This window comes from Cyprinus carpio, chromosome A25, assembly GCF_018340385.1.
Source record: "Cyprinus carpio isolate SPL01 chromosome A25, ASM1834038v1, whole genome shotgun sequence".
Lineage (NCBI taxonomy): Eukaryota > Metazoa > Chordata > Actinopteri > Cypriniformes > Cyprinidae > Cyprinus > Cyprinus carpio.
In genome coordinates this window covers 16528652-16549994 of record NC_056596.1, presented here as the reverse complement: position 1 = coordinate 16549994, position 21343 = coordinate 16528652, and the positions used below count along the sequence as shown (strand labels likewise).

At 38.4% G+C, this 21343-nt stretch overlaps 1 protein-coding gene across 4 annotated transcripts; it reads left to right on the top strand.

Annotated features, from left to right (window-relative positions):
• The first annotated feature begins 1436 nt into the window (after positions 1 to 1436).
• Positions 1437 to 21272, top strand: LOC109074490 (PHD and RING finger domain-containing protein 1-like). 4 transcript variants are annotated; one of them, XM_042715722.1, is made up of 18 exons: positions 1437 to 1590; positions 2231 to 2369; positions 4537 to 4650; positions 5523 to 5710; positions 6314 to 6397; positions 7339 to 7469; positions 9969 to 10060; positions 10167 to 10324; positions 10621 to 10753; positions 12355 to 12467; positions 13419 to 13615; positions 13721 to 13843; positions 13986 to 14140; positions 14608 to 17580; positions 18173 to 18243; positions 19254 to 19358; positions 19452 to 19579; positions 19802 to 21272. In XM_042715722.1, exons 2-18 carry the CDS (start codon positions 2276 to 2278, stop codon positions 19947 to 19949), a joined length of 5007 nt encoding a protein of 1668 aa, XP_042571656.1. In that variant the 5' UTR covers positions 1437 to 1590; positions 2231 to 2275; the 3' UTR covers positions 19950 to 21272. The 4 variants fall into 4 exon arrangements, with proteins under 4 accessions (XP_042571656.1, XP_042571654.1, XP_042571657.1 ...); XM_042715720.1 differs by having other exon boundaries at positions 19236 to 19358; positions 19802 to 21265; XM_042715721.1 differs by having other exon boundaries at positions 1449 to 1590; positions 2251 to 2369; positions 19236 to 19358; positions 19802 to 21267.
• The last annotated feature ends 71 nt before the right edge of the window (positions 21273 to 21343 follow it).

Below are 21343 nucleotides of genomic sequence, written 5' to 3'. Positions count from 1 at the left end.
AATTTTAATCTCACCATTTTTCATTAGGGCCTCCATATTGACCAGTCAGTTTGGCACATTGAGATATTCTTTATAAAAGTTAACACTCGTCCACGCAATACTGCCAATAGTCAATTTGGAAAATGCATATTGACCAGCAGAAAAACAATATAGTGTAAATATATAAACAATATTTTATGAAATTATCATGAATGCTAGTCTATTAAAGGGGTCATATGATGCGATTTTCAAATTTTCCTTTCTCTTTGGAGTGTTACAAGCTCTCTAACAATAAACAACATCTCTAAAACACCAAACACTAAAATATGCACAAAAAAGAGATATTCTTTATAAAAGTTAACACTCGTCCACGCCTCATTCTAACACGCCCCCACATCTCTACGTCACTGTGTTGGAAGATTTGCATAACACCGCCCAAATGTTCACACAAAGAAAGAAGGAGTAACTTTTATTCTCGCTGTAGTATTGTTGTTGCCGCCATGATGCAGAGATGCTGTGTTTCGCTGTGAAAGAGAAACTACTTTGTTTGGCCTTCCAAAAGACGATGATATCCGCTTCTTCATCCCTGGAGCTGATCCGTGCTGGTCGCTGAGGAAATACATAATCTTCACGCTGTGGATCGCCAGATCAGCTTTCACCGGAGTCCAGCCCGGGGTCATCACATGTGGTTGCTGCAAGCTCCTTCGTCGAATCCACCGGACGTTCCTCACTCAAGCCCTCAGTGTAGCGCTTGTTGTTTGTCGTTTCTCCGATCACAAATACAGACATGGTTTTATGTTTATGCAGCACGATACGCAACGCAACGCGTAAAAAGACAGTATAAGTCATTCTAATCAGTAATTATGTCTCCACTGGATGCAACAAATGCCTCGTTTGTAATGGGTTTTACTGGTTTTGTCTCGTCATGCCGAGAGACTGCATCACAATATGTTAAGGGGCGTAACATTTCTGTCACATGCTTGAGGTATTCAGCCAATCACAACGCACTCGCTCAATACACCTGGCTTTTCAGAACGATGAGCTTTGTAAAAATCGTTGCGTTTCAGAAGGCGGGGCATACAGGAGAAACAATAATGTACAGTATGTGGAAAATAATGTGTTTTTTTTAACCTCAAACCGCATAAACACATTGCATTACACCAAATACACAAAATAATGTTCTTTTTAGCAACGTCATATGACCCCTTTAAGCAAAAAAATTAAAATAATAAAATTAATTATTGAATAAAATGTAAACAGAATACCTGAAGACTGCTGGAAAGGGCTGTGATTGCGTGCCTGTCACTAGCTCTTCAACAGCTGAACATTCAGTTCATTAATATTAATCTAGTCATGCTAAATTTGCTCGGTCAACTGGCTCATTAATATTCATAAGCCCAAACCTTTACCCAAGTAGGATTCATTGCGTAATCTCTCAGTTGACTAGCGCCCGCTTTCGGCCAATCGTAGAACGCCTATTTGGCGGGCCTCACGTCACCTAATTAATATTCACGAGCAGCTCGGGATTCGTAATTTCTCCAGCCTGCAGCGTCAAAGACAAACGCCGTGTGGACTTCAAAACACAAATAATGTTTTACACAACCTTGCAGGGTAGGTACAAATACTCGAAACTATTACCCCCCGATTAATTCAATAAATGAGACATTTACTGCCTTTAAAAGCTGCTTAATACGGCCTGGATGTGAAAATAGCTGATGAGTTAAATTTAGACTGAGGGCAAGAAACACAGCTCGCGTGTTAGCTTTAGAGCAAGCGCTCAAGGCTCAGTTTCACAAAATAAACAGACTTTTGGTGTTTCGCTATGATTATTTTTTCATGTTTGCAATCAACCTCATTATAGGTTCCTGGAGTGTGTGGTTTAAATGAAGCATGTCAGTGTTTTTATCAGCTGGATTGGTGTTAGCCGTTAGCATCAAGTCTATAACATTGTTTCGTGTAAATAAAGCATTGAGAGTTATGCGCATTGAGCCATTTGTATTAAACTGTACAACATTTCCGAGGACAGTTTAACGTGTCCTGAAAAAAAATAAAATGATCTAAAGCAATAGTTTATGTGATGGTTTGTCTATTAAAACTTGACAGTTTGATTTTGCAGGTGTTTTGCTAAATTATATCTATGATGATAAAGGTAAAGCCTCGTTTATTCTGGTGTATTAATGCTCGTTGTATTTAAATGTTGGTCACATTTGGAGTGCATGTTGACATTGGATAATGCATTTGTGTCCTCCAGGTTGTTCAGTGCTGAGATCTGTCTAGATCAGAGCAGAGCGTAACCATGGATGAGGAGGACAGCCAGGATGAGTGGATCAACAGGAACATCTCGCACGGAAAAGGGAAGAGACCTGCCATGTCCATCATCTCTGATGATGGTTAGTAATCTTGCATCAACAAATGGAACAACATAGAAAGTTTTGTATGCCAAGAATAATCTCTACCCTACCCTGGAAAGCATGATACATGAAATAATAATCAGAAAAATCACATTTTTTTTAATTAATTGTATTTGTTTTTAACACCCGACCACCATTTTTTCTTGGGCTACACGGCAGGGGGTGCTGCGACACCCTCAGCACCTCTTCTTCCCGCAGTAATGCACTCTGTATCTCACAATCATGTCTTTGTAAGATGACATTTGAATGCTTAGTTTTACAAACAAATCTATTTAAAAAAAAAACAATTCACCACAAAAATCACCACAACAATGAAATAAGAAACCTAAAACCTAAACCTGATGATCGTGTTTGATTCTCACATTTCAACATGATTATTCTAAAACATTAAAGGGATAGTTCACCCAAAAATGAAAATTTGATGTATATCTGCTTACCCCCAGGGCATCCAAGATGTAGGTGACTTTTTTCTTCAGTAGAACACAAATTAAGATTTTTAACTCAAACTGCAGTCTGTCAGTCAAATAATGGAAGTGAATGGGTGTCACGGCTTTGAGAGTAAAAGAAAAAAACACATGCACAAACAAAACCAAATTAAACCCTGCGGCTCGTGAAGATGCATTGATGTGTAAAGACACGAAACGATTTGTCTGTGCAAGAAACTGAACAGTATTTATATAGTTTTTTACCTCTGATTTTCACCGCAATGTTCACACTGCACGTTCTCAACAGCCAGCGCCAGACGCGTCTCCTTCTTGCTTTATGGTGGATCGCAGACTTATAAGTGCATTACCGCCACCTATCTCTCAAATGGACCATTGACACGCTATCTACAATCTCAGTTAGGAGTGTCAATGGTCCACTTAAGGGATAGGTGGCGGTAATGCACTTAAAGGTGCCACTGAATGCAAAAATCACTTTTATAAGGTGTTTGTGTGGCTGCAGTGTATGAAAACAACCAGCCTATAATGGTAAAAATCCACCCACTCATTGATGTATAATCACAAAAAATCATAAACAGTCTCAACACACGAGCAGTTACAGACTATGACGTCATACTCTGGGAAAGTCCCGCCCATTTGTGACACTCTCTGCCCTATTAGCATATCCACAGCCCTGAGTGAGAAACACCATTACTGCTGCTGGAGGTACAATGTCAGTGCCAAAGAGCCATTAAAAGTGTTGTGTGTTGGGATGCACCATCGAACACAGGAGTCTCCATCATTTAAAGGGGACATACACAAAAACAGCGCGTTTTGGCTCATACCCTAAAAGTGTCAATTTCAACAAGCTATAAAAAATTATCTGCGGGGTATTTTGAGGCAAAGCTTCACATACACACTCTGGGGACATCAGAGAGCAATTTAAAAAAGGCATTCTATGGCACCTTTAAAAGTCTGTGATCCGCCATAAACCAAAAAAAAGAAGCGCTCGCACTCAGGACAGTTCAGACATTGTGGTAAAAAGGTAAAAAATTATATAAATACTGTTCAGTTTCTTGCACAGACCGATTGTTTTGTGTCTTAACACGTCAGTGTATTGTCACGAGCTGCAGGGTTTAATTTGGTTTTGTTTGTGTATGTTTTTTTGACTCTCAAAGCCGTGACTCCCATCCACTTCTATTATATGACTGACAGACTGCAACGGTTTGAGTTAAAATCTTCATTTGTGTTCTACTGAAGAAATAAAGTCACCTACATCTTGGATGCCCTGTGGGTAAGCAGATAAACATCAAATTTAATTTCTGGGTGAACTATTCCTTTAAGTATGGATAATCAAGTAAACCTAAGTTACTTAAATCCAGTAAGTGTTAATTTTGAAATCACTAACAATAACAAAGTTATTCTTATAAAAATCAGTAAAGATTTCACAGCTAAATGACACGTGAATCACAAGCTGAAGCTGGATGATTCTGCAAGTATACTAAAAGGCATTTTACTTGCTAAAAATTGTAAAATATCTTTTATTTTATTTATTTATTTTGATACGGGGTTTGTTTATGTTGATTAGAGGCCTTAGAAATGTGTGTATCAAATATGATACAGTGGCTTTTTAGGGTTAAGGTCAGGATTGCAAATACAGATTTTTATTCTGTTTTCTATTTTATGTTTAATGACTTCTCTTCCCGCATGTCATTGAAATTCAGAGGACATCTCAGAAGATGAGGGGGAATCAGAGGACGGAGCAACAGGCAGCGAGGAAGATGATGATAACGAAGAAGAGGAAGTCCTGGATGGAGAGGAGGAGGATGAAAGTGAAGGTAAGCTTTAACTTCAATATGCCTTTTACTGACATTTTTATAGTTGTCAGTTAAACGTTAATTTAGTTGATTATATGAACATTTTCAAAATTTAAAAAAGTATTTTGATTTCTAAATCCACCTTTTCTATTACCGATTTAATGATTTAAACATCTGCAAGAAGAACAATATCTTAATTATCTTCTTTGGGCCTTTTATCACCTTTAAATGTTAAGCTCATGATAAAATCAAACTGACAGTTCTTATGTTTTTATGGAATACTGCAGTGTTCAAAATAAATGATTTATATCCACATTATTATTTTAAATTCATGTTTAAAAAAAAAAAAGAAAAAAAAATGTTTTCAGCTTCATGCCAAATGTAAATTTTATCATGAAAATAAATTGTAAACTTGTAAATAACATCTTTACAATTATATAGTGCTATATAAATCCCTCATTCATTCATTATATTAATTTTTCTTCTGTATTATGTTGCATTATTTACTTTTTTTTTCTTCTCATATTAGTGTTATATTTCATCTCTACTGTGTAATTCTTTATATGTCTGCACTATCATGTATGTGTGCACTGTGTGTGTACTTTCTTCTGCACTGGAAGCTCCTGTCTCCAAGACAGATTCCTTGTGTGTGTAAAAATACTTGGCAATAAAGCTCTTTCTGACTTCTGACTTCTAAAATGCATCTAACCACAAGATACAATATTATATCCGTCTTATAAAAGTGTCTTTCAAAAGATTACAGATCATGTGGCCAATTAATCGTTAGGAGTGATGTGTTTGCATTTTGCCCTAAAATATGCGTATCATAACACGGCCACACCATCCTCAAACAAACATGGGAGGAAAACCACGCTTGTTGTGTGTGTCTTCAGATGAGGACTCTGGTAAGGTGCTGGAAGGAGCTGTAGGGAGTGTTGCTGTGGATGCAGCGGGTCTGAGCTCAGACGAGGACTCGGAGAAATGCCCCATCTGCCTGAACTCATTCCACGAGCAGCCCGTGGCCACGCCGGAGTCCTGCGAACACTACTTCTGTCTGGACTGCATCCTGGAGTGGTCAAATGTAAGAGTGACAGGCTTCAACCCTTTACATCACTCATGCATAAATTTCTGTTGCATATTTTAAATAATGCTACATTTGATGCAATAGTGTTCCCAACAATTATAGTTTTTATTTATAGCTGGAATTAGTTTTTATTTTTATATTTTCTGTTTTGATTTTAATTGTAGTTTCAAATTTAGTATTTTTTTTATTTTTAATTTTTTTTGGGGGGGGTGGGGGTCATTTTTCTTTCCTCTTTATTTTTTTTTCCATATTTATTTCACTTTTAGTTTTTGTTTTTTTTGTACAAGAAGTTAAATTAAATAAAAATTTGAAATATTTCCTTGGTGACTAGCTGAAATAAAAACAAGTTTAAATTTTATATATGATTTTAGTTGAAATTTATTTTATTTAGTAACAATATTTATTTAATTTTATTTAAATTTAATTTAAGTAACTATATATATATATTATATATATATATATATATATATATATATATATATATATATATATATAATATATATATATATCTATATATTTTAATTTTTTTTTTTTTTTATGGTTTTAGTTAACTATAGAAATGGTTCATGAACATTAACCCTTTTTTTTCTTTATTTTCAGAGTGCCAACTCCTGTCCTGTGGACCGTATCGTCTTCAATGGTATTCTCCTGAGAAAGTGCTATGGTGGGAAAGTTCAAAAAACAGTGAGTCACTTAAAGCATCCTTACATGAAGATTGTTGTAATGCATAAAAGGGTTTGTTCACCCCAAGAACGATAAAGATATCTATAATTATAACTATTAATAATAAATATTATGAATGTGATTCTAATGATATTGATCCTCTGTTGTGTTATTGTTATAATTGCGGTGTGAACTTTGTTATTCTCAAAGAATTAGAATGAAGTAAAAGCTTTTTTTAAAAGATTCATAATAATTACAAGTGGAGAAACTTTTTATCTTTGAGCCACAATTTTTCGTGATGGGGCATGTCTGAGAAAACTTGACTTAGTTGAAGATAAATTTGTTAAAGTATGAAATTACTATTTTTTTTTTAAATCTACATGAAAAAATATTTTTTATCAATTACAATAAAAGTATCACAATTGTTTACATCACCTAAATAAAAAAAATAAAGAAGCAAAAACACACCTGATACACATCCTTTATTCATCTGATGCATGTGATGTCATAATAATGCCTCGTAATTATGACGTCACACACTTGAGTTGGAAACATATCATAACATTGAAATAGTCTAAAAAAAAGAAAAGAAAAGAAATATGTTGAACAATAAATCCAAATAACTACATCTGAATACATCTGCATCTAAAAAATATTCATTTCAGTCACTTATTTACGCATTGTATCACAATTAAATATCTAAGTTGAGTAATTATTAGTAGACCATTCACTACAGACTTGCTTTCCGCTCACTGATCTCTATAGATCACGTATATACTAGTTATACTAGTCAGTGCTTCTGCAAAAAAAAAAAAAAATTATCTTTTAATTTACAACTTGCCCATTCATGTGCTCTGACCTCATAATTACTATATTTCTGACTTCTTGAAGAGCACATTGAACACATTGTAAGATCTGCTTCAGTTGGGCTGACTGGGGAGTATCACTTTGTGTTTGCTCAGATTCCAGTGAAGAAGCCTGTAAAGCCTACGGAGGAGCAGGTGGAGGTGGACTTGGATCAGACCAGCTGTGAGGTTTGCGGGGGTCGAGACCGTGAAGATCGTCTCCTGCTGTGCGATGGATGTGACGATGGGTAAGAAGTGTATGACAATCTCTCAAATATGAGTTTTAAATATTGACGTTTATTGCAAAGTCCGACTAAATTAATTTAAATGTTCTTCACAAAACTGGCGTCCATCCATTGGCAATAAAGCAGGCGGAAATTCCTTTGCGCTACTGATTGTAGCTGGAAGTGATGACATATAGCAGGGGTGTCAAACTCCATTCCAATTCGTCAAAACCCAGCAATTTATAAATCCTGGCCAGGACATGTCTGGGGAAAAAGAGGAAGTGTGGTCATCCTACCTTTTTGTAAATGAGACTGACGGGTGGGGCGGGGCCGAGAGCAATGGGAACGGAACGAGGCTGGTGGAGTAAATGATAATGAGCCTCAAGTCCTTCACTCGGTGCGTTCCAAACGGGATACATCACCCCAAAGGGCACTTCGGAGTGAAAACAATCATGGCCGCCATATTGAAGAGTCGTTTCAAACCGAAGTGCTCAAATCTGGCCACTTCATAGGGCCCTTCGGAATTAAGGATTTCGAAGGGTACAACTGATGCACACTTCAGGCTCCCATGATCCTTTGAGCAGAACAGATCATGATGACCGCCTCCGTTGTTTGGTCCCCTATCTCACTCCGGAGGGTAAACCCTTTGAAGGAGTAGGGCATAGTTTCAAAATGAACGCAGGACCGTCGTCAAAGACCGGCGAGTGGTGCTGTGGCCACTATCATTTACTCCACCAAGTTCGCTCCGTGCTCTCGGGCCCACCCCATTTCGAAGGACGTTACAACTGACATGCAACATAATCTTTTCCCCAGTAATCTCCATGATTAAATAACCTCTGTTCAGTCATTACAAATGAGCTGTGATTGGTTCTTCTTGCAAGGTGAAAAGTAACAGGTATCAGCTAGGGGTGTAATGTACACGTATTTGTACCTCCGTTTTCGGTACGGGTCTTTCGGGTCCCCTACACTTATACAGTTTTTTTTTTTTTTTTTTTTTTTTTTTTCCCTTAAATAATAAATGGTGTTTTGACCAGATTAAACGCCTTGGAAAGCCGCTTCTGAAATGTGCTGGTATAATCCCAACACAAGCACTGACTAGAGGGGCCGCTCCATGACGCCCTGCTGATTTGTGCTGAACGCGATCATAATGCTGCGTTCCGGAGTAACTATTTTCCCCCTAATATACAGATACTTTTTCGCTAACAAGATAATGTGTTTATTCAGAGGACGTCTGCAGGAAAAAAGTGGAAAAGCCTCGAATGCTCGATCAGCATCAGCAATCATGCAAACAGACAACCGCCTAGAACTTGCCCCTGACGCGAATTGGACGCTAATTTCGCTTCAAACTCTTGCTTTCTATGTGCGTCTATTTCGCTCTAGACGCGCGAATGCGTTCAAAATGTTCAAGCGGCAAACTAGACGCGGTAGACGCGAATTGGACGCTCTATTAGCGTTTGGTGTGAACGCAGCATTAAAGGGATACTCCACCCCAAATTGAAAATTTTGTCATTAATCACTTATCCCCATTTCGTTCCAAACCCGTAAAAGCTCAGTTCGTCTTCGGAACAATTTAAGATATTTTGGATGAAAACCGGGAGGCTTGAGACTGTCCCATAGACTGCCAAATAAATAACAGTGTCAAGGTCCATAAAAGGTATGAAAGTCGTTGTCAGAATACTCCATCTGACATCAGACGTGCAATCTGGGTTATATGAAGCGACGGGAACACTTTTTGTAAGCAAAGAAAACAAAAATAAGGATTTATTCAATAATTCCTTTGTCAACAGTCTCCTCTGTGTCTCTCCATATCACTGTATGCTGTGTATGCTCTTCTGTGTCATCCGCGCCACAAGGATGCGCTGTTTCTAGGTGTATTTAGCTTTGATTTGAAATAAAACAGCGCATCCTTGTGGCTTTATGTTTGGGTTAAGTTGTTAGGCCTAATTGTAATCTTATAATGTAAAAGTGCTCCCTATAGTTTTAAGCATAAGCTGAGGTTTTGCATCACTAAGAAAATTGAAACTATAACAATGTATTTCAAGAAAGAGCAACTTGTTCAGTAAACCATAAAAAAAAAAAAAGTTTTTCCCCCTGCTGTACCGAAATCATACCGAACTGTGAAGTTAAAACCGAGGTACGTACCGAACCGTCATATTTGTGTACTGTTACATCCCTAGTATCAGCTGTGAACTGCTTATTTGTGTTACTTAAGCAGGGATTTGGACACTGACTAACTTTAATAGACATTGAATTGAAATATATAGTATTGATTAACGAATTATAATTTAGAATAGGGATGTCAGTTTTCAGGAATTTTCACAATTGTTGGTCGTTAAAGTCTGTTTTCTAAGAGACTTGTCAGCAGTAAGATCAACAAGATAATTTTTTTATTTATACATTTTTTGACATTTAAATTTTTAATCCAAGTGTTCTTAATTGATCTTCTAGTGATGTATGCAGGACCTCTGCCTTCATTTAGTGCGCTTAAACATTATAATACCTATTTTGTGTTTTTATAATGGAGTACCACATGGAGTGTCTCACACCGCCTTTGGATGCTGTACCTGTAGAAGAATGGTTCTGCCCAATGTGCATCGCCCACAACCGCACATCAGGTCATCTACCATTTCTCAAAACCATTCTTTACATTAACGGTGCATTTAAGACTTGTTGCGTATTGTGTTAATAACCACGTTTTTTTCTGCTAATATCTTGTATTAGGTTCTGAACAAATCAGTGAGGAGGAGAGCAGCTCTCTCCCCACCACCAGCCGTCCCCCGTCCAGACCCACCCGCGCTATCGCACGCACCCAGCACAGCGAACGAGTTCGGGCCAACGTCAACAGACGGCGCATCACACAGGCACGCACTGCAGCGCAGGTTTGCATGATGCTTTCGCTTTGCGGTCTAATCACAAGTGTGTAACAATGATGTGCTGCTGGGCTGAGATTGGTGTGTCACCATAAATCTGGCCTAACCAATTCTTTGGATGTTTGTTTTGTTTAAATAGTAACTGGGATAATTAAATGCTATAACAAGTATGAACAGAAATATATTAGAACTGTTACTTCTGCTCATACTTGGGCTTAGGGAGTGAACTTTGGGAATGTTTTGTGCAGTACTACTTTAGGCATGAGCTAAGTGTGTGTTTGATTTTGTGTGGTATTGTGTTTTAGCTCGCTCCCAGATATATGATCCAGTCCACGTGGTTGGATGAGACCATCAATGCTGTAGTGGCCGGACTCAACACGGCTGTTTATGTGCGAGACTTGACCCCTCACTCTAAATCCCGCCGGAGGAGAAAGACAGGTGAGACAGATTTGTTCTGGCTGACCTTATCACACATGGTCTTAACTTCTGAAAATGCTTCAGAATCTGGATAAAAACTGTGAAAACATTTTAGTAATATTGTAATATTTAGGGCCCTGTGAAAATTGTTTTATTTTTTTTCCATTTTAATTTTTCTGGATTCCATTTTTTTTTTTCTTCTTGACTCCTTTTTAATGGTTAAATTAAATTTTATTCATCAAAAAGCATGTCTAATTAATTAAAATAATGACACATTTACAGTTTCACATCAATTTATTAAGTTTAACAGAAATTACATGTTTAGGGCCCTATGAAATGTTTTATTTTTTCTTCACCATATGTTTTGTTACCTAATTCCATGTCTAAATAATTAAAAACAAAAAAAAAACTTAATAACTTAATTTTTTTTTTTTTTTTTTTAAAATAGCCTTTTGAAATGTTTTTTTTTTTTTTTCTCAGAAATTCTGTTGTGTATTTACATTTTTCTGGTTATCAAATGAAGGCATGAAGCATTAATTAAATTTATCTTTTAATTATTGAAAATTAAGCAAACTTAGGTAAACAAAGGGGATTTACTATTAAAATTAAACCATCGAAGAAATGTGATTATTCCTTAAATTGTTTGTTTCATTTTAGTAGTAGTAGGCTATGTACATCCTGCAAACAATAGTAATACATTTCTGGCAAATACTTGTCTTTAAATTAAACCAGACTTTTATTTTGACGAGTTGCCGTGAGTACCTTTACAGTTCTGTGTATGTGATATGACGCTAGTTTTACTCAAATCAAACGGTTAAATGCTCATGAAGTCACTCTCAGAGCAGTTCTGGAGATGTTATTCATGTGTTCACATCCTCATTTAGTGAGACGGCAGATGCTGAAATCACCGCGAGTGTCACACGCGCTTCAGTATGTGTAATAAACGAAACCGTGTGTTTGCGCCATTCATTAACAGAGACACGCAGAACATGCAGGATTCATATTTAAATCGACTTTTTCGGCTTAATTTACAGATATTAGTCCATATCGCGTTTTGATTTAAGTGTAATGACCCACTTTTTATTAATTCATTCAAAATTTGGCAAATTCCGTGACATTCCGCGTAAAACTGTAAATTCCATTTTTATGACTGGATTCTGCGATTCTGTCCGTGTTTTCCGCATCACAGAAATCATAGTTCCCTAAATATTACTACAATTTAAAATAAAAAAACATCTATTTTAATAAATATTAAAAAATAAAATAATCCATTAATCAAAGTTGAATTTTCACCATCATTACTCCAGTCTTTAGTCACATGATCCTTCAGAAATCATTCTGATATGCTGATTTACTGCTGAAGAAACATTTATTATTGTTATCAGTGTTAAAAAGGTTGTGCTGCTTCATAAATTGCAGAAAATGCAAAAGAACAGCTTTTATTTGAAGTATAAATCTTTTGTAAATGTCTATACTGTCACTTTTGAACAATTCAATGTGTCCTTGCTGAATAAAAATATAAATTAACATTACTGCCTACTAACTGTTTCACCGGACCACTTGTGGTTCTCTCTGTTCTGTTCTGTCTGATCTGAATGGGATTATATTACTTGTTTGTACAGTTAAAAGAAGGAAAACCAAAAGCAAATCTTCAGCAACCTCAGGGGGAAAAGCAAACATGGGAGTGAAGAGACGGAAACGCAAAGTGAGGAAGTCAAAATCAAGAAGAAAACTGGTGAGCACGCTGCAAATGTATAACCACTACATTTGAACTTTTTGTTCTTTATTGATGTTTCTGTATAGGGCTGCAACAAGCGATTATTTTGATAATCAATGAATCTACTGATGGTTAGAGCGATTAATCGACTCATCGTCGATTATTTAGCTGATTAAATAGTAGACTTTGATTATTCAGCTTTTGCAATTAGTTAAAATATTGAGTTATACATATTCAAACAAATAAATCAAGGTAACTACTCCAGCTTTTGAAAATCATATTATGTAATTACTAGGGATGCACCGAAATTAAAATTCTTGGCCCTGAAGCGTAACAAAATGAACAAAATGACTGGGCCGAATACCGAACATGGTTTTTAATTTTTTTTTTTAGTGTAGGCCTATTTTGCTTATTTACAGTGGGTACGGAAAGTATTCAGACCCACTCTTTGTGATATGGCAGTCATTTGCTAAAATCATTTAAGTTCATTTTTTTCCTCATTAATGTACACACAGCACCCCATATTGATAGAAAAACACAGAATTGTTGACATTTTTGCAGATTTATTAAAAAAGAAAAACTGAAATATCACATGGTCCTAAGTATTCAGACCCTTTGCTCAGTATTTAGTAGAAGCGCCCTTTTGATCTAATACAGCCATGAGTCTTTTTGGGAAAGATGCAACAAGTTTTTCACACCTGGATTTAGGGATCCTCTGCCATTCCTCCTTGCAGATCCTCTCCAGTTCTGTCAGGTTGGATGGTAAATGTTGGTGGACAGCCATTTTCAGGTCTCTCCAGAGATGCTCAATTGGGTTTAAGTCAGGGCTCTGGCTGGGCCCTATTTCTCTAGCCTGTAATGTTTTGCTGATTGAAAGTATTGCTTTTCCTTCTCCATGCAAAAGGGCATGAAAGTTTGTTTTTATATATGTTTCTGACATAAGTGTTTTATATCTTTTTGCCATTTCAGGTCGTAAAGAAGGAAACCAATTCCAGAGGTCGTATTGCACGGAGTTTAGGCATTAAGAAGCCCAATGGCTCTGGCTCCATGATACCTTCAGTTTATCGGCCTTCAGAGTACAGTTTAGGAAGTATGCGTGCAGAAATCGGAGCAGCCTCCCTCTCTGTATATGGAGATCCCTTTGACCTGGACCCCTTTGATGATAGGTGAAGTTTAATTAAGCCTACTATGATGATCTTCTTATTAACAGTTTATATTTGTAAACTATTTTTAAGAAGTGAGTGGTTAAGTTTTTGGATTCATGTTTTCAGGGAGGATGAGATTCAAGTTCCGACGCCATCCTCAGTTCTGGATGTTAAACGTCGTGGCCTTTCCCATTCTGCCTTGCGATCCCATCAGCCTGTGGCCAGACCCATATCTGCCGGACTCTCCAGGTAGCTACTAAAGTGGGGGGGGGATCGCTCTTTATGGTCTCGATGGAGGAAACAGATAATTTCTACTTAAAGGTGATTGAAATCACAATGAAAATAAGTTTGAGTTTTGGATAGGTGATCCTAGTTGTGTGCTGGTTTCCAGGGGAGGTGTGAGTGTCCCACAGGTGGCAGATGGTGCAGAGGAAGCCCCTGTATCAGATCTGCTGGGCAGCATCCTCAGTGGTCAAAGCATGCTCCTCATGGACAGTTCAGATGTGGTCATCAACAGAGATGGTTCCCTCAAAGCAACTAAACCTGGTAAGTTATACTTTGGAGATTTTTCTATCAACGCTTTACTACTGGTAACTTGAGCAATGCATGTGTTATTTACATGTGTTATTTTTCTTTAAATAGTGTGAAATCATATTATCTTTATATTTGCTTTCGACTTTCTAAAATATTGGCATTGGCCATCATAAAATCCATACTAGTTGACCTCACAATAATAGTTACTTATATATGACACTGTTAGGTAGTGGTTAATTGACATTTTGATTGGCCTCATCTGCCTTTACATGATACATATTAAGCAGAGAACACCAACTACTACCCCCCTTCACAACATGTCTTCAATAACTCTGTGTTATTTTGCACTATGAATCTCAAACTTTGATTGAAGTATTCCCATATTTATTTGCTTGTAATTAGTTTCAGTCTATTTATCCTGAAACAGTAAATAAAACTGTTATCCTTTCAAAAAGCAAATGGTTCTTTGCTCCTTTCAGTGTCCCTGTCCTTGCCAAGAAACACTACCCCTAGAGGTTCAGGCTCAGGGGAAATAGGAGACACACCAAACTCAGAAACAAGTCTCATTCAACCCTCTGGAGGGGCTGGTCCTTCCTCCAGCCCATTGAGGAGGCCCCCACTCGCACACAGTTCCCCTTGGTCCTGTTCTTCACCACAGAATTCCACATCTTCACCTATACACTCTCCACATCTTCCTCACTCTCATTCATCTCCCTTAGGACATCCCAATTTGCTTGCAGGAGCTCCTCATAGGCCAGTCACCCTAAACCCACCAAGACCTGGAAATAACCACTTGAGCACCAATGGGATTAGAAGTCAACCCCTCTCAAGGGTGCCAAATGGCCCTTCTGACTCTCCCCATCAAGACAAGGAAGGTCCTGTCCGACAACCACCTGTCAGAAAGCCCCCTCCCAAGCCTGTATGGGTGGATGTTGCTGTATTGCCAAGGATACCAAAAATTAAAAAGGACAGTACCTCCAGTGCAAATAGTAGCAGTGGCAGCAGTAGCAATACTTTGCCTGGGTCTTCAGTGACCAGCTTAGCAGGCAATAGGGACCGTACCGTTGATCAGCAAGGTACAGGTGCGAGTCAGCAAAACAGGACAGTGGATCCTCAGAGGCAAAGAGAAGACAGGACTGGTGCTTCATCTTCATTTTCTAGCTCTTTCACTTCCACTACATCATCTTTTAGTGCCACTTCAAACTCACACCCCTCCTCTTCTTCCATCAGTTTCCGTATAAACTCTAGCGGAAACCCCTGGCAAGTTCAGCGACTTCCTGCATCAGGAGGCACTCTGCCAGGAGGTGAGGTGGAAGCAATAAAGAAGAAAAATAAAAGTAAACAGATGCTGTTGTCTTTAAGAGCAAAAGCCAAAGAGGAGAAGAGTGAGGTCTATGATCCCTTTAATCCTACGGGGTCTGATTCCTCTGATAATGAACCAGAAAATGAGGGTCCTGAAATTAGCATCCAAAATTCTGCACCTCGGGTGCCAATTGGATTCAATGAGAATGTCTGCCATCAAATCAAATCTGAGCCTCTGGATGTACACTCAGATACAGAGAGAGGCTTGGAAATGTGTGCGGAAGTTAAAACCGAGCCAGACTGTTTGTGGGACAGACCATGCGAAGAATCACCCCATCATTCAGACACAATGCATAGTCAAGCTTTGGATTCTACTAGTTGCGAAGAAGGCATGGACACTGGAAGTGGTGGAACTCCAGGAAGCCCTTTTCAGAAAACTGAAGAGCACTCCAGATCAAGCTGGTCATGCAGTGAAATAAATGTTAAGGTAGAGGTAAAGTCTGAACCTGAAACTGGAACTCTACCCATCAGACCCCAATCAAAGTCGCTAGAAGAGTCTCTAGCCAATCTACAACAAGCTTCTAAAGAGAATGGGGTGTGTAAAGAGCTGCCTTCAGTCAGTGGTGCTTTTAATTCTTCTAACACAGCTAAGCACAAAGAGGAAAGACCTCACCAGTCCCAGTCTAAAGACAGGAAGCGGTCACCATCAAACTCGCAAAGCCTTTCATCTAAAGACTCTCATAAAAAGACACACTCAAAGTTGAAAGAAAAGAGGAGGTCACGCTCAAGGTCAAGAGATCGGCAGAGATCTCGTTCGAAATCGAAAGAGAGGCAGCGCTCCCGCTCAAGATCGAAAGAAAGGCGATGTCCGCGAACAAGAGACCGGAGGTGTTCCTCGAGTTCCAGCAGTAGAGAAAGGAAGACGAGCGGGAGAAGAGCAAGTCATGAGAGGAATGACAACCGAGGGAGAGAAAGACCTAGGAAGAGGTCAAAGGAAAGAAGGTGCTCCCGATCCCGTTCGTTATCTAGATCCAGAGAAAGGAGGAGAACATCAAAGCTTCAGGGTGAGACAAAGTTGAAGAGGCAGAGGTCAAGATCAACCTCTAGAGAGCGTAAACGGCGAGAAGAACGATCAGAGATTTCTCAGCGAACTGAAAGGAGCTCTTATAAGTCTGCAGAGCCCATGTCTACTGAATCACATGAGCCTGCTCTTCGTGCAAACAAGAATACCATGCCTGTGAAGACCGAGCAAGACGCAAGACCACAGAAGTGTGAGACGACTGTTGCATTACCATCAGTTAAACAAGAGACCCAGTCAGTTGAGATCACAGCTCATGGACTTGGGTCATCAAGACATGAGGACCTGACCAGAACACTTCAAGAAAGTGAGGATGATGTTTCACTTGAGCTGCTTAAGCCTAATGAAATTAAACAGGAGGAACTTTGTCCCACTGGTTCTGTCAAGGAGTTTAAAGACATCAAAAAAGAGGAAGACGTCTGTCTCAACTGGTATGGAGAATTAGATGGCGTTAAAAAGATGAAGAAAGAAGACATGACATCTTTAGACATCTTCAGCTGGGAATCACCATGTGTTGATGAAACTGAATCAGGAAATGCTGATTTAGAAAAGAGCCACGCTAGCTTACAGGATGAGATAAAAGTGCAAGAAATGGTGGTTGAGCCAAAAAAGATGATAACTGAAAAAATATGGCCTGATGAAGATGATTCACCAAGCTGCAGTGACAACCCTCTTGTCATCAATTTGGATACGCCTGCCATAGATGCAATGAACTGTAAAAAGGAGCCCACTGAGTCATATCAGTCGCCACCTTTAGAGGAGGACATGGAGATGTCACCTCTTCAGCCACCAGACCCGCCAATAAAACAAGAACTTGGTATGTCCTCCGATGAAGATATCAGTGTTGATTACTTGATTGATAATTTGGACTTCATTAAGAAGGAAATGAGTGAGAGCTCTGTGGCGGACTCAACAGAAGCTGTCAACCCCAAGTCTGCCATTCCAGAGACTTCAGCATGGAACAAGCAAACTACGGAAATGGTTACGTCTGGTGCAAAGTCTAAATCGCAGGGAAAACGAGTTACTTGGAATTTGCAGGAACCAGCAGAACCCCAGTCTGAGAAATTAAGCAGTGAGTAAACATTTTTTTGCTGCACTACTTCATGACTTTACCCATTTAGTTTTGCTCCCTACTCACACCTAGTCTGAATTTTAGGTAGTTTCAGTAGGTGCAGAGTTCGTCACAGACCAGGGGTGTCCATTCCAGTGTCCCGCAGAGTTCAGCTCCAACACACTTGCCTGAAAGTTTCTTGTGAATCTGAGGACCTTGATTAGTTGGTTCAGGTGTGTTTTATTAGGGTTGCAGGATAGTGACCCTGCAGGAGCAGGTTCAGACACACCTGGTTAAGCTCCAACTTGCCCCAAAACACTTGTCTGGGAAGTTTAGCCTCCTGACAAATTCAGCCTTTGAAAAGAGAGCCATCATCAGTGGCCAACCAGAAACAGAACCCGACATCTATGGAGTTGGAGCTGAACTGTGCAGGTCAGTGGCCCTTCAGGAGCAGGATTGGACACCCCTGGTCTGTAACGAACTCTGCAAGTATTGAGAGAACTAAATGACTTCAATCACGTCAGATTTGGTGTGAAGCATTCAGGCAACATTAAGCTAAAATGATTTTGAAAACTAGTAAAATGTTCTGAATGTTTTCCCGTGCCTCTTTTAGAACTTGCACTCTTCAAATTAAAACTCAAGCAAGAAGGGTCGCGAAGGTCTACTACAACTCCACAAAATCAGGTACACACCCTTATACTTTATCTTTCTTGCAGTGTCTTAAAGGGATAGATTCACCCCCCCCCCCCCCCCCCCCCCCAATCAAAATTGTCAATTTTCTTAACCTTGTTTTTGTTGAACTAGAGGCTCACACTTGCTTGACTTTATTCTGTGGAAGACAGCAGATACCTTGAAGAACAATGATGTCTAATGTAAACCACATTGACTTTTCATTGTGTTTTAAAAAACGGACATTTTTATATTAATACAGAGACACTGTTGTAGGACAATTATAGTAAATAATTGCAAATGCTTTCTAACTGAAGAAACTAATGTGGGTTACATAAATTGAGCCTCATGAACAAACTTTTAAATGTTTATAACACAAAAATCAATATGAGGTTGTAATTTGAAATTTCTCCACTCTTAATAAAAATGTTTTTAGATGCCAGTGCATCATAATTATTGCCCGACATATGTAGTTGCTACAAGCAACCTGAAGGTGTCACTGTTACTCTTTGCATTCACAATGCGTTCTCAGGGAGGTGAAAAAAATTCTGCTGCCATTTCTATTGTACCCAATGTGATCGAAACTGAAAGCAGCCAAATAAGGCTTCACTTCAGAAGAAATGAAAGTCAGAATTACTTTTGGAAATTGCATTATCCTTTCCCAAGGAGTGTCCCTGACAAAAACAAGTTTATCACAATTAATCAGGGTCATTGTCATGTGAATTTTCAGCAGTTGACACTTAATGTTTCTGGGATGTTTTGCATTCATCAGCTAAAGTATAATTGCTTAAAATAAAAAAAAATCATTCAGGTGCAACAAATCTGTGTTTGATAAATTATTACTTCGCATTCCCTTCAGCAAAGGGAAATCCCAGAGAATGACAGGAAGTTGAGACACCTCATAAATATTTAAAAAGTTTTATGGGAATTTTCATTATCGTGGGCAGTTAGAGTGCTGTTAATGGTGCTTCAGTACTACAAAAATCCCATATCATTCCATATTAAAGGATAAAGCTTCATCTCAGGCTGAACCAAAACTCATGGCATCGGTCTCCAGCCTACCTCCCCAAGACGAAAGCAAACCGAAATCCCGCAAAGAAGTTTTACAGGACCCCAATCAAAAAGACATGGTGACTAGAGCACGATTACATCATATCGTTATCTCAAAATTCATGGCATTGTCTTGATGTCATGAATTTTTTAAAGTGTTTGTCTTTCTGTAGTACATGAAGAAACTTCATATGCAAGAGCGAGCAATAGAGGAGGTCAAACTGGCCATAAAGCCCTTTTACCAGAAGAGAGACATCACAAAGGAAGAGTACAAGGAGATTCTGAGGAAAGCCGTTCAGAAGGTAATTGCGTGACGTCACGTGTTTTCTTTTGTGGTTGTTTTTCTATATCCACTTCCTTGTATGGCATGTTAGACCCGAAGTAAACACCTGTGGCAAGCACATTTGCCTGTGTAAAAGCTGTTTGTTTTCCTCCACTCCAGTGGCCCATTTCTTCAATAAATTATGAAAGCATTGCCATGTTTCTGAAATGACCCCATTCATGTCTTGTTTGCCCCATTCACGGTGTGTCATAGCAAGAGCGGTGAGATTAACCCGGTGAAAGTAGCCAACCTGGTCAAAGCCTACGTGGATATGTTCAAACATGCAAAAAAACACAAGAAAGAGGAAACAGTGCAAAGCCAACACACAGACTCCCAAACTCCAATGTGACGCCTGGGTAACGGCTGCGTTTCAGATGGGGTCTTATAGTGATCAACTGTAGATTTGATTGATTTTTTTTTTGTTTGTTTTTTTTTAAATCTGTGCATTTCTACAATGACATGAGAAACTCTTAAGGGCTCATCATCTTGTCATCAGTTGTCAAATTAACCTGTTTGTATGTTTTCTTCTGAATGTAAAGATCATTTGAAAGTATCTGGGAGTGTCCGGATAGAGAATGGGTTGAAAAATCTTTAAGTTTGTCATTGTTCATAGCAGCTCCCTCTTCAAGAGCGTGTTGAAAAAACCTGCTATTTTAAGCTCATGATCCAACAGGAAGTATAAGTTGTTAAACAGGCTCTTGCATTGTCAGACTAAAAAAATATGACGCACGTTTGTATGTATGCATCATATACAGACACACCATACTCTTTAATCTGCCGTTCCACCATGAATAATTGACGCTGGAGAGCACAGTACATTTTTTTTGTGGTTAATGAGAATATAAGCATTATGTTGAGGAACATTAGCAGAGCCGTACATGTAGAAGATCCTCTGAGAGGTTCTGTGTCTCTTAGAAAACTCACACAGAGTATTTATGTGAATTAAAATACCGTTCTGATGTCCAGTCTTCATGAGACTCTGGATTCAGTTTGGTTGACTGATCTCTTTAAAATCTTTTTGACGAATATAGGTAAAATGGGAAAACCTGCAGTGGATCTCACCCTCATTGAAATGGTTTTGTTGTAAATAGAAAAATATTCTTCTCGCATGACACAGCTGTAATGTACCTTTTCTGTTCAGTTGAAATGACTATTTTCATTTTAAAACCTGTCAGCTGAGAGTTTGCCAGTTGTTTTGGGTTTTTTGAATGATGACATTCAGCCTATAAAATAATGAATCTTTTCTTTATGCACTTCTAAAGTTTCAATGAAAAGTATTCGTTAGAAAAATTGGTAGCTAAAAGTGTATTTCAAAAGGTTTTTTTTTTCTGAACCCTTTTCACTAATTATGTCATTTTTAATTGCTTGAGAAATGTTTGTAAGATTTCTGAATTGATCATGTAACTTCAGTTGCATCTTATGGTGAGGCGCACACAGTGTTTGGACAGTTTTTCTGTGGGAAGTCACATCGAGTCAATTCTGATCTCGTAACCTGAGTGAACTTTATTATATGAAGCCAAGCAGTCACAGAATACGTGATTCGTGATGTGAATTGAAGCATCCATGTTGCTGTCTTTGTAAATAATTTTATTAAATACTTTAATTAAAAAAAAAAAAAATCCTTTGGCATGTTTCTTAAAGGGTTATGTTTGTTTTACAGTTAAAAATGGTTGAATATTGATTCATGTGCAATAAATCATATTCTGGTAATAATGTTTAATTAGCAGGTTTTGAAAATATTCA